Genomic DNA, 13,292 nt, shown 5'->3' with positions numbered 1-13,292 from the left:
CACGACTTCTTTACTCTCTTAAATCTAATACACCTTCATTCCACTTCCTGTTTCAAGAGCAAGATACAAAAGTTTTACATCCGGTTTTCATTTGTTTCTTTGTTTTTATTCTTTGAAAAAAAAAAACTAATCAGTTTATTTGTCCGTGTGTCTTCTCTGTGCGACCTATGCCAGTGTCGACCAGGTACAATGGTGGTGTAAATTCACTGCGTTGGCTATGTCTAACTCGGAGACAAGGAGGTACATTAGCGAGCCAGCAAACTCGCCTAATATACCGTATGTCCAAAAAAAAATTGCAACGGTACCCTCCATAATGATACCTTTAAGAATAGTGAATCAATCCACATACAATTTTAGGGTATGAAACTATAACTCATTGCCAACATCTTACAGAAAATCCCATTCGATTTGCTTCCATGGTCAAAGAGAAATGAGGAATTTTGTAGAGGATGTCAGGAATCTCTTCCCTCCAAGTTCTGTCTATTGTATTCACACACAAGATCATCGAAGTGCTAAACTTGGAAGAATCAGACTCATGACATGCTTTACAACAATCCACATTTCTCTATGACCGCTTAACCAAATCGGATGGGGTTTTCTGCAAAATAGAGCTAAGATGTTATATTTTAAGACCCTGAAGTAGCATTTACACAGTTTAATCATATTGATTGATTGATGTTCATTTTCCATCTGTGAAGATGGCTGGATAGCCCATATTCAGCTACACTAAGCTGGTCTTCCATGGGGTCCAGTTGGATGTGGGGTGGGACCACTTCACCGGGTTAGACACCCTGCTCTTTTCGATGAATGAATGAAGCGGGATCTTTTACGTGCATGAGCTGTGACTCTCTCATACACGGGACCTCCATTTTATGTCCTATCCGAGGGACAGAGTGTTTTGCCTCTTGCTAGAGGGGACGGTATGTTTACACACAACATTGCTCAGTCCAGACTCGGGTTCGAACCCGGGCCGCGTGATCGTGAGGCAGACGTGCTACCGACTGAGCCAACTCACCGCCCTTTCAGTGTTATCAATGCGAAAATCTGATTGTATTTTTTTTTTTTTTTGGGGGGGGGGGACATACTGTAGTACGGCCTCCTCGGTGGAACTAGTCAACAAGTCAAGAACCTTTGCCCCTTGATATGAAGCATCAGTGCAACCATCCCATAACGGAGCATTGGGAAGCCATAATCTTTGATCAGCCTTTGCGTGATTCTTTAAATAACCGTCCTTCTATCCAGGTCAAGTACTATTAAAACAAGCAGATATATATCTGCTGTGCACTTAGAAGGCTACGTGCCACACATCTTTAAGTGCATTATGCCATTATGCATATCTCGATGTTCTGAAAAGGTAGGCCTGTTATAGGCCTAAACTTAACAATAACCATAGAGATAAGACACATAAAAAATGCATCTTATGAACCTCTCTGCCACGGGAATGTGTTGACAAGGAGACCATAGAACAAAATCTCGTCACCCTCCAACCGCATAATACTGCAAAACACTGTCTAATTAGTATAGACCTACATGCATATCCCAACAACTTCACGTCTCTTGTCAATATCCCGTCAATATGGACTCATGCTTATAAAAGAAGATTTTTTTTTTCTATGAAAGACAGCCAATCCAGTGATTGACTACAGGTTTATCCTAACTGTTACAGTTCGTTATTCCGAAGGTTCATCAATCTGAACATGAAACAAAGCTCGTTATTCTGAAGGTTCGTTACGGACCCTCTTTCATTGTCGGATCAACGATCCTTCGGAATAACGAACCCTATTTCATTTTCGGATTAACGAACCTTCGGAATGACAAACCCTATTTCATTTTCGGATAAACGAGCCTTCGGAATAGCGAGCCCTATTTCACTTTCGGATTAACGAATCTTCGGAATAACGAACCTTCTGAATAACGCCACAAATGTTCGAATTGACGAACCCTGTTTTCATTTTCTGATTAACGAACTTCTACATTGCAGGTATAGGGAATTTGTGTGTTTCGGATTAACGAACCTTCGGAATAATGAACCTTCGGAATACCGAACTTATCTGAATAAATAAACAATAAGAAACATAGAGCGGGTAATGCCTGGGTCTTTATATTTCGTCGTAACTGGAATTTCGTCATAGCTGTGTTCGTTAAAACGGGAGTGCACTGCATCGAATTTCTTTCCACACTTTTTTATAGTAATGTGTAAACGGTCATGATACTTCTTGAAGCTGGAAAATCATTATGGTCTAATGCGATGTCCGTACATCTCCTGATAGTACTTCATGGTCTCCTCGATACCCTCAATGACGTCGTGTGTCATCTTCTCTCGAGGTACAGGGTCGCTGGGTGGCAGGAAGGAAGAGCTGTGCATAGCGCGTCCGTAGAAGTCGGCCATGTGTACGATCTGGTCGTCGGCGCACTGCCGCCACGTCTTAATGATGTCCAGCGAGGCGTCCCACTGGAGCAGGGACTCACTGAACGGAAGACCAACGAGCTCGCAGTATTTCCGGAGCATCTCCCGGGGGTTGGTCAGGAGATCGTCGGTGTCGATCACGATGGGATTCGGATCGATTTCGTCGCGGACGTAGCTCCACATGTCGTAGATATCTTTGACGTAGTAGCCGCGGCTCATGTGAAAGCAGTCCCGCTTGAGATTGAATGTGGTCGTGGCGCTCTCCGATAGAATACCTTGCTCGCGGAGGTGGTTTAAGTAGGTGTTTCGAAAGGAGTAAAGGGTGCGTTCGGGCGACCTGATGAGAAAGGTGTGGCGGTATCCCCTGGGCAGGTAGCTTCGGGTTTTCTCATCCATATCAAAGGCTACGTCCTTGACGAATACGTGCTTCCCTCGCGACGATTCTAACTGTTCCTTCACATTCGAATATCTGACAATAAATATCGTATTTAAAAAAAGTTAAGGAGAAATTAATGATTATGAAAATTCAATGATAAAAGTTTTAAAGAGAATTATTGCAGCTTTGAGGTTCCGTTTCATTTACATCTGCTCTTTCTGTTGAATCGAACAAGTTGATGTGGTACATGGTATTTCGACTGTCATGTCCTACTGATTTTTTTCTTTTTCTTCGGGGGGGGGGGGGGGGGCGGCTCACCGTGATGATCGGAATTTTGTACACCATAAGAATTTATGCATTTGTAACCTATACTATGCATAGTGTAACGTCAAAAAGATTTCGCCATAGCTATAAATACCGATATTTTCGAATCACATGATGATGAGCTACGAGTCTGACGATAATCACAATTACTGATGAGTCAGTACTAACGAATGCAGTTATAACAATTACAATGTTTTAAAATGTAGAAAATCAAGTTTTATTTACTTTCCGCCAGATACACACACATTTTGAAAATCAAATGAAGAGTTTGTTCTCAAAAACCGATAAGTCCATATTTGCCAAATGGAGATATTTGCGATGAAAGGTCAAGAAAAATAAAGAGAATAATAAGAAAATTTTTCTTCCTTTGACCATAACTTCAAAAATGTACCTTTATATGTAGTGACCAATATATCATTTAAAAGGTATTATTTTGTACTTTATGACAGAGACCGAACTTCAAAATCTTCAAAAATGGACTTATCGGTTTTTGCGAACAAACTCTTCAAATATATTCGTGCATTTCTTGACTAAAATATCTCTCGTTCTTACACGATGCGGTCAGTCTGGACGTTGGTGCCTAACAACCGCCGGATTAGTTCGGTTGCCGTCCCGAAGATCTCCTCGTTTCCGTCCAGCTCCATGAGAATATCTCGTCCCGTTGCGTGCTTCAACTCCACCATCGTCAGTTTACAGTAGAGGTAGGGAGCGAGCCAGACTTCCATACCGTCGATGAAGCTCAAACATTTCGTCAACGCCGTGGAGACTGACCGGGGAATACACCAGAGGAACACGCGTGTCCCTTTTCCTTCCTCGGTCACCGCCGGGGCCATCGAGTTGGTGGCTGTTCCGCTCGCCTGCCCAGCGGCCATCGTGCGGTCCGCAAGCTTCCTCACGTCCTCCCTCCCTTCCATCCTCAAAGGCAATATTTGAAATTAACAGAGAAAGAACTTCTATTTTCCTAATGATATTTGGACTGGTATCTAATTTCTCCGGGATGGGGCCCACGTGAATCAATGGGAGTTTTCAACGTGTAGTGACAGATTAAAGTCGTGTGTGTTGGGTCTACGTTTATTGTTCTCAAGATAAAGAGCAGAACACGTTCGTTATATTCAAACACTTTTATACAGAATAGGACCTTTGACCATTATTATTAATAACGCCATAAATGCTCCCCCTTTTACCGGTTCAAATGAAGGGTAATAATGTATACAATGATGTTTCATGTTACTGTGCTCTCGTATAAAACGTTCAAGCTAGACTTCTCTGAACACCATGTGCGCAAGCACTATTACTGAACATTCCACTAAAACTTGCCACACTATCAACTTCCTTTGGATGCAAAACTTCTTTATCCCCACCATTTAAGGGATTGTATAGTTTTGGTTGAGATGGAGATTCAGGTTGTAACCTTTTATGAGATGTACAGAAACCACTTATATGAAGTATTGAAGAACATACAATCAATTGTAAGAGGAATTACAAGTTTTTTGATGAGAATTAGTTTTGAAATGACTGAGATATCCCAAAACAAAGAGTTATAATGAAAGGTGGTATATATCAACCTTTTTAACAGGACCGCTTTTATTTGGCTTAATACTCCAACCAATTCAAACCGTTATCCTACAAAACATCATCTTTTACCGACAGGAAATACAGTGGACAGTATTTAGATGAAAACAGAAGTCACCTCCTTACTCCTGCACTGGAGATAATTTTCGCCTTTCCCGTCGGCGGGCGGGTTAAAGACATCACATTTATGAGGCCAAATTATGTCGACATCTTCTTCCTTTTATTTTGTATGCATGTGCCATTGAGTTTGTTGAGATAAAAATATTTAGAAACAATTGCCCTTGAACTGTTTTATAGTTTTATGATCGAAGTCATGCGCTTGTGTAAATTATGTCTGTCTCAAAGGTATCAGAGTTCTCTGCTTGTCAAAGGTACTCCTGTCTAAAACATGTGGAAGGTTCATGCAGGCTGACGACATTCAAGAACCGAAGCCGGTAATGTCAGATCGCGTTTCAACGTCTGCTTGAGTCGGGGAAGTCAATATGAGGGATGTGTATGCCAACGAAACTCAGTTTTCTTGGCTTCTCGAACCAACTTAAGTCGAGACAACTAGGTCTTCAATCTTTCCCCTTTCGCCTTAAAGGACAGGTTCACCTTCACGTATTACTGACATGTGGATTGAGTGAATGCAGCGATATTGGTAGAATACATCAGTGAGAGTTTGGGGAAAATCGGACAGTCAGTTTAAAAGTATCTGTGCAGTCACTGTTGGATGAGAAGACTACTGCAGTGCATGATGTCACATGAGTAGAACGAAATAACGAAAATATTAAGAGAATTTCAAGATTTTTTATTGAAAAAAGTGCACATTTCCTCGACTTGTCAATGAGGTATGTTAAGTGTTATGTTATTCCTCCTGCCACTTGAAGAGGTAAGTTAAAAGTAGTGTAATACGCGAGAAAAGTGGAAATATCATAGTGTTAGATATTATTTTTATTTTTCTTTATAACGTTGTACGCATGTGACATCACAAGCTGTAGTAGTCTTCTCATCAAGCAGTGACTGAGCAGAAACTTTAAAAATTCATAACTTTTTGAACGGACTCTCTGATTTCCTTCCAACTCAACACTGATTGTGTTGTACTAATATGGCTGCATTCACCCAATCCACATAATGTGAAGGTGGAATCGTTTAAAGGGACCCAAACCCAAAGAGCAATGTGGATTGAGTGAAAGCAGCAACATCAGCAAAATACATCAGTGAACGTTTGAGTAAAATCGGACAATCGATGCAAAAGTTAAGAATTCTTAAAGTCTTGGTGTTGGAACAGCTGAATGTGAGGAGTCTACAGGAGACTATTGCGTCATTGGTCAACAATTTTATAAAGAAAATGATTAAAGGAATTCCACACACACACACACACACACACACACAAAATCATTTTCATGAAAATTTTGCTACTGATATGTTAATAGTATAATAACAATTATTCCCCCTGCTTTCTAAAAGCGGTTAGTCAAGTGCTCTTTCGTTATGCTATAGAAAACTGATGTGTTCTACTACTGTTACTGCATGCTTTCACTCAATCAACATTCCTCTTTGGGTTTGGGTTCCCTTTGACCAAGGAGCTTTGACGGATCGAGAAGGGCGGAGATGTCGACAAGACACGATCTGAAACTGGTCTTCTCGGATCCAGAAGTGGAGAAAAATACGAATAATCTTGCTTTCTTGTGCAAAAGAGGTCAAGATGAGGAAAATGTCACAGTCTTTTCAAACTGAAAAAGTCAAGAAACGAGATCCGTGATCTCGCCCTCTCGCCTTCTCAGACCCCCCCCCCCAAAAAAAAAGGACAAAGGAATTATAAAAAGCGATGAATTATCCCGAGTTCTCGGTGGCACTCATACAGGTTTTCGTGTTCAAGAGCAACCACCTATAGAAACGAGGCGGAGGGGGGGGGGGGGGCATTCTTTTCTCCTGTCATTTTTATGGGATAATCTATGGGACAATATGCATCTCCTTTGAATACCAATTCTCATATTCTGAACTGACAAGATATTTCCATCAGATTTGAATATGGCACAAGAGTTCATCTCGATTCAGAGCATATAATCAAATAATGCGATACATGCATCAAATTCTTAATGTCCGCCTCATCGATATCTCACCCCACCCCTGCCCCTCACCCCCTCTCCAAAATACAATCGGAGAAACATTTTAGCTAACAAATCCTTTTAGGTTCCGATGGCGCAGACAAACTTCTACAGATGCAAAAGAATGGAAAAGAATGTAAACTGTAATATGATTAGGACAACGTGGAGGATCAAAATTAATGTGAATGGAAGATCGTCAGCGTGTATCCATCACGTATGAGCGGACAACAGATATACCGAGCCCAGGGAGTAGAAAAACAGGACTTCAAGGATACAAATTACAGCAAGGCACATTGATAGAGGATGCCTTTCCGGTCTGCTGCTCGACTGTACAATGGACGCGTACCTTCTCCGAAGCTATACAGTATAGATGGCGCAAGGCATAGGCTTCGTTAATTAGTTCATTCTCTAGGCAACTCTGTAATTTATTATCATTTCGTTGCTTGCATGGCTTCTGATGGTGGAAAAAGAAATTGAAGAGGACTGAGAGGCAGGAAAATAGAGAGAGGGAGAGAGAGACAGACAAATATATATATATATATATATATATATATATATATATATATATATATATGTATATATATATCATATAATATACATACACATATTTATCATATAATATACATATATATATATATATATATATATATATATATATATATATATATACAGAGAGAGAGAGAGAGAGGAGGGGGGGGGGGAGAAGGAGAAAGGAGGGGGATATGTCTACAGTTTGAGCGCATCATAGAAACTCACACGTAGTACGAATTAATGAATTCAAGCGCATTGGATAAAAAAAAAAGGAGACGGAGGTTCCCAGTGTTGTTGCGTGTAATATTGTTGGTAAGAAATAAATAAGAAGGAAGAAAACAAGCGACAAGGGTTAAAAACCCCTTCTATTTTCATAACGCTAACACGAGCTGGGTAAATTGATTAGAAAAATTACAAGGTCAAAGCTTCGTCACTTGTTCACCTCAGTCATTCTGCGAGAGAGTAGACTTTCTAACCCCGAGCTATTCAATTAGTGTTGTCATGGAAATATAGCTGACCTTTCGGGCTTACCCAAAGCATGATGTTCCTAATTAAGAAAGAGAGACGGAAAATGATACAGAGAGAGAGAGAGAGAGAGAGAGAGAGAGAGAGAGAGAGAACGAGAGATTGATAGAAAAAGAAATGCATCAATTTCTGTTACACAAATAGTCCTGTCATTATGTTTATAAGTTTTGCCATAATGATGTACGAAATACACCTAATTCATCTGCACCACTCCAAATGAGCAAGGAGGTGTTCTCCGTGTTTGCCCAAACCCCGAACTGGACTAACACAAAAGCCCCTGATTAGAATTAAGGCCGTGAAAAAACAACAATGATTAAAAAGGTGAACGTTTATCTAGGAAAATGTACACAGGCATACTAAGAAATACGAGTTCAAATTTGAACCCCAAAATCGTCGGTATACAACAACCCTATAGGGTGCAACTTTGCACCCCGATAAGCAATTTGCACCCTTAGAGGTGCAATAAGCTGAACTTTGAACCTGCAGGGGTGCGAATTTGCACCCTCAGTTTTGTGCTAATCAAGGGAGCAAATATCATGCACCATGAACATAATACGTTGTGAATCTAAAATTTGGACCACGAGCAACAAGGTTTTACTCGTAAGATCAAACCTACGAGTCGTGACTCTGGTGGGTATGTCTGCATCAGTATGTATAGGTACGAACATAAATATCAAGAGATTTAATTTTCTACTTGGGCGTTGCTAGGGTGCTGCTATAGAGACAAATAGGGTGCAAAATTGAACCTTTATTTTTAAGTGTGTGGTACATGTAATTTGTGTCTCTAACTTCTTGTAAATAAAACATGAATTTGTTTGTTTGATTTATTTTTCTTCCAACACAATGTCATACATAAATCTAGATTCTTTTCAGTAATATCACATATAGAATATCAGTTAGCACATAATAATGTACGTGATTCAAAGAAGGAAAATAAATGTGTGAATTAATTCCATTAACAAAATAATATATTGTATTACCAAATTTCCAAATAATTACCTGAAAAATTATGCGGAAGGACTGCCACTGTAAGCAAAAGCTTGAACACGTGACAGCCCAGGGACCAATCCACATAATACACACATATTGTTTTTGGAATTATCATTGCTAAACCTGTCTATAATGTCTGAATGAACGTCTTTAAAAGCTATAGTTCTGTAAAGGGTATAGTAGGCGGGGGGAAAAGGTGTTAGATGAGAAAGGTAAAGTCTGGTTTACGTATGATATGCGTTCTTGCGTGAACCCACACTATGCCAATCATGTGGGAAGCGTCAAACCCATTGCAATATATTATCATATCTCACAGTCTAAATGTCCAGTTTTATCTCTTGGCTCTGATATTTTCCGAGGCACTTCAGTATTCAGGGTCTTCTGAGGACAGTCTTTACTAACAAAAACACCAAATTAGAACCTGGCACAAATGTGAAGCTGAACTTGAACAAGACTAAATCAAAGAATGAAATTAGACTTTTCCGTTAAACGTGCTAATAATAAGGAAGATTGGCTACTATAGGGTAAAAATAGCATTTCGCGGAGGCGATGTGTAAATATGTGGGCGTGCATTTGTGTGTGTGTGTGTGTGTGTGTGTGTGCGTGTGTGTTTGTGTGTATAAAGTTATAGTTCAAAGAAAGCATTTAAATTCCATTTGCCCTAACATCAGTTTGTCTTATATAAATGTATACAAATGTGCCTACTACCATTTATTTTTCCTTGCTGATCGTAGAAGGTTGTTTCCTTGAATCGACATGCAGATGTAATCATATCTGGGAATAGAGGAGCAACGAAACGCATGTCACTGTATGGAGGTGTATGGATGGTTTGAATAATACAATTCATTAATTGCAAACGGCTCACGGATGAACGCGTGGACCACACTTTGCGATTCCCATCGCTTGGGTATCGATAGCTGATAAATGAGTACATAAATTATTTTCCTTCTCCCGATCGCTTCGTGGTTATGGACAGATCCACTATGATATTAATGCCGTCGATCAATAATCGATTGATGGTTGCTATATCGATATTAAATACCAAAGGTCGTACAGGAGAGAAATCGGTCAGGCGCTGTGGACTTTTGTCTAGATAGGTGACGAGAAACCATAATTATTTCTACGAGTTACCTTGGTTACGGGCTGCGAGTGATGCAACAGATAAAAATAAGATGGAGGGGGGGGGGCAAAGAGACAAACATGCAGAGATGGAGAGAGAGAGAGAGAGAGAGAGAGAGAGAGAGAGAGAGGGAGGAGAGAGATTCATATGAAGGCGGAGAAAGTAAAGGAGACTTTAATAGAGGGAGATAGGAGCAACATTTGTATTTCACTCGTAAAACCGTAGGCGGGTGAAGAGGATGCGTATAGACGCTCTCGAGAGCACGCCGGTATGAGGAATCAGACGAAGTGATGTGGATCGCATCACTGGAATCTAGCCGCCGGTAGCTGGTGGTATAATAGGTGCCAAGGCTTGCTATATAGCTAAAGTAAGTCGAGTTGTTGTTGTTGTTGTTTTGTGTTTAGTCGAGTTGTGTTTAGTCGAGCCCTTCCAGTATAGTAGTCGCGATCAAGTCGCGATACCACTCCAACAGAGGGAACTCGCCGTACTCCATCCGCTCCGTTGTTAAGGGTTGCTATACAGCCAAGGGTATGTACTCAAACTCTTTTATTCAAGCTCTGAGGATGTTAACCCTCCCCCTTCAAGAAAAGAAATGTTTCTTGTTAGATGTTGTGTTTGAATTTTGAATGTTGTGGTGCTTTAGACCCCCCCCCCCCAATCTAGTCAAGATATGGCGCCATACTAACAATGATACACCTGATATGATGTAAATCTTATTTTTGACGCTGCTATTTTATTGTATTTTTATATTGCCCAGGAATGTGGGATCGATTTTCATTTGGTTTCCATAATGTTTGAACTAGAAGGATATATCATTAATCTTAAAAGCAGCATATGTATTTTTACATGTCAAATCATGCTCAAGTACAAGAGCACTATCGCAGGTGGATGTTAGAATAGTGTGAGAAAACAGCTTTCTTTCTACAGATGTTATCTAAGCTAAGGATGACTTATCTAATGGTTCCATGACATAATTTGCTCCTGCGACAATAATTGTTTCAATGAAATATCTGCACGCTAAGCCGAGCAAGAAAAAAGTCGCCACAAACATAAACCCAGCTCTAATCCTAACCCACACACCAAACTAAACCTACACTGCAAAAAGTCCGGTGTTGAATAGTGAACACCGAGCTGGTGTTAAATTTTCGGTGCTCATTTATGGTGTTAAATTAACACCTCCGGGTGTCATTTCCAAATTTTAAACTGTTTTTTGAAGAGTTTCTTAGTAACTGCACTTCTTGTTGATTTTTTATTTAAACAAGACGATCAAGAATTTTACATTAAAATACTAGATTTTTGAGAAAATGTGAAAATAAATTTACACCAAAGTAACACCAGCTGGTGTGGTCTCTTATTGAAGCTGGAAGGGTGTTAAACCATTGATATTAACACCAACAAATATCAAATCAACACCATGTGGTGTCATTTTTGAATTAACACTAGCACAGTGTCAAAATAACACCAGGTACAGTGTCAAATTAACACCACGAAGTGTCAGGTGAACACTTTTCAACACCATCACAGTGCATTTTTAACGCCTGTGGGTGTGGTCCTTTATTGAAGTTTGATCGGTGTTAGATTTAACACCCGTGGCGTTAAATCTAACACCGATGTTTTTACAGTGTATAACCCTAACCCTAATCCTAAGTCCTTGGAGAAAATAAGACGGGAGCAATATTGTCGCAGGAACAAAATATCGTGTCACCGGCATACAACGTATAGATACATTCATAACAAAAATCATTGTTATGATGATCAATGATAATCCTGAGACAATTAATTTGATTGATGCATGCATAAAATACGATATAAAATAAATACATGTACAGAGGGAGGGAGACAGAGCACAAAACATTGATAGATACATGTTCCAGGATATTAGGACTCGATTATACATGTCACCGGGCCTTTCCTTATTTGGTACGATGGTTGTCAATATAGAGATTGAAATGTTGTTTGTTTTTCGTCGTGATATTGTAGACGTCTGGCTACAGATGATTATAATGACAATATTTGTGTCAATTTTTATTGAGTTTGTGAACCATGTATAGCTCAGAGCGATTCGTGGTATCACCAATGTATTCTCAAAACAATAAAAAAGGGTGAAATTAGTGCATAGTGATAAGACAGTCGTATAGATTCACAGTCACAGCCTGTCGTGACTGTATGTTGTATGGGATTGAAACGACATTTGATCTGTGGTGGTATTGTAGACATGTCAGTAAAGACGGTCATTATGGCAATATTCGTGTCATTTTCTAATGAGATTGTAAACCAATTACAGCAGAATGATTTGTTGGAACAACATTACTTGCAAAACAATAAAAAGAATAAAAAAGGTTGAAATTATAGTTCCATTTTGTTTAGACGGTCGTCTAGGCACGCCGTCACAGCGCATCTGGTTGTAACTTGTATGTCCGAACGATTGTGTATTCAAATTCGTAAAATTCTTCCGTCGAGATGTTTTTCATTGCAACTTATCAACAAATTGCCCTACATCGACATAAATAAGCACTGAATTGATCAGTGTTTTAGAAGTAGTCATGATAAAACGCCTGTCCGGTGATCAGGAGGTCGTGGGTTCGAATCCTACTCGAGTATGATGTATACGCCCATGTCTTCTTATCATGGCTATTGTACTACTAAAACGCTGATCAATTCAGTGCTTATTTACGTCGATGTAGGGCAATTTGTTAATCAGTTGCGATTGTGTATCTTATTTTATGTAACCACGGTGAGTCAGTGTGTGCAGCGATTGACCTGTTTGTATGTTTTCCTTTGATCATTTATTAGTATCCATCTATACGTGAGAAATTATTTTCTCTACGAAATACAGATTTTCATTTCACGATCACCATCACGAAGGCAATTAGCTTGGGAAACATTCTTCGGTATAACGTTTCATTTTGCTACTTACAAAATTCAATTCGATACAAAGTAGTTTTTTTTTCATCAAAAAATAAGTACAGTGATACAAAGCAGTTCGTGTGCAATTTGACTATCATCTACAGCTGGGAAGGAAAATTCTTCGAACACATATTATGCACGAATGGTACTATAACAACAACAATTCACACTTTGTTATATAAACTAAAAAGAGGAATTAACCATAACGATGGAAAAGAGTGTTCCACTAAAGAGCTACGCTTGTAGGACGTGGAACACTGAAATAAGAAGAAAAAAACAAACACAGCAACGCTAATACATCAAAAAGATGTATTTATGTTAAATTCATATTATGTACCCGATATGACAAGAATCCTATATATTATCAACAATTTATTTGTTTTCAGAATGTGATTGTAACAATGCAATATTATGGGACAGACTATGTGGCCGTGTATATACCATAGGAAC

The 13,292-nt window shown here is 39.4% G+C and overlaps 1 protein-coding gene across 1 annotated transcript; it reads right to left on the bottom strand.

Annotated features, from left to right (window-relative positions):
* Positions 1-2,233: 2,233 nt before the first annotated feature.
* Positions 2,234-4,021, bottom strand: LOC139735825 (uncharacterized). The gene is made up of 2 exons (XM_071646575.1): positions 3,660-4,021; positions 2,234-2,876 (listed from the first exon to the last, which is right to left on the bottom strand). Exons 1-2 carry the CDS (start codon positions 4,019-4,021, stop codon positions 2,234-2,236), a joined length of 1,005 nt encoding a protein of 334 aa, XP_071502676.1.
* Between the last annotated feature and the right edge of the window lie 9,271 nt (positions 4,022-13,292).

The sequence above is a fragment of the Diadema antillarum genome, unplaced genomic scaffold, assembly GCF_040938485.1.
Source record: "Diadema antillarum isolate AM-2024a unplaced genomic scaffold, OU_Dant_1.0 seq00000602_RagTag, whole genome shotgun sequence".
In the NCBI taxonomy this organism is placed as follows: domain Eukaryota; kingdom Metazoa; phylum Echinodermata; class Echinoidea; order Diadematoida; family Diadematidae; genus Diadema; species Diadema antillarum.
Note: the sequence above shows the minus strand (reverse complement) of the source record. Positions and strands in the feature narration are given on the sequence as shown.

What these genes read in the sequence shown, in the direction of transcription:
- LOC139735825 (XM_071646575.1), bottom strand. Translation starts at nt 4,021, where the DNA reads ATGGAAGGGAGGGAGGACGTGAGGAAGCTTGCGGACCGCACGATGGCC. An exon ending in GTCCAGACTGACCGCATCGT is followed by an intron (nt 2,877 to 3,659) that starts GTAAGAACGAGA and finishes ATTTATTGTCAG; the next exon opens with ATATTCGAATGTGAAGGAAC.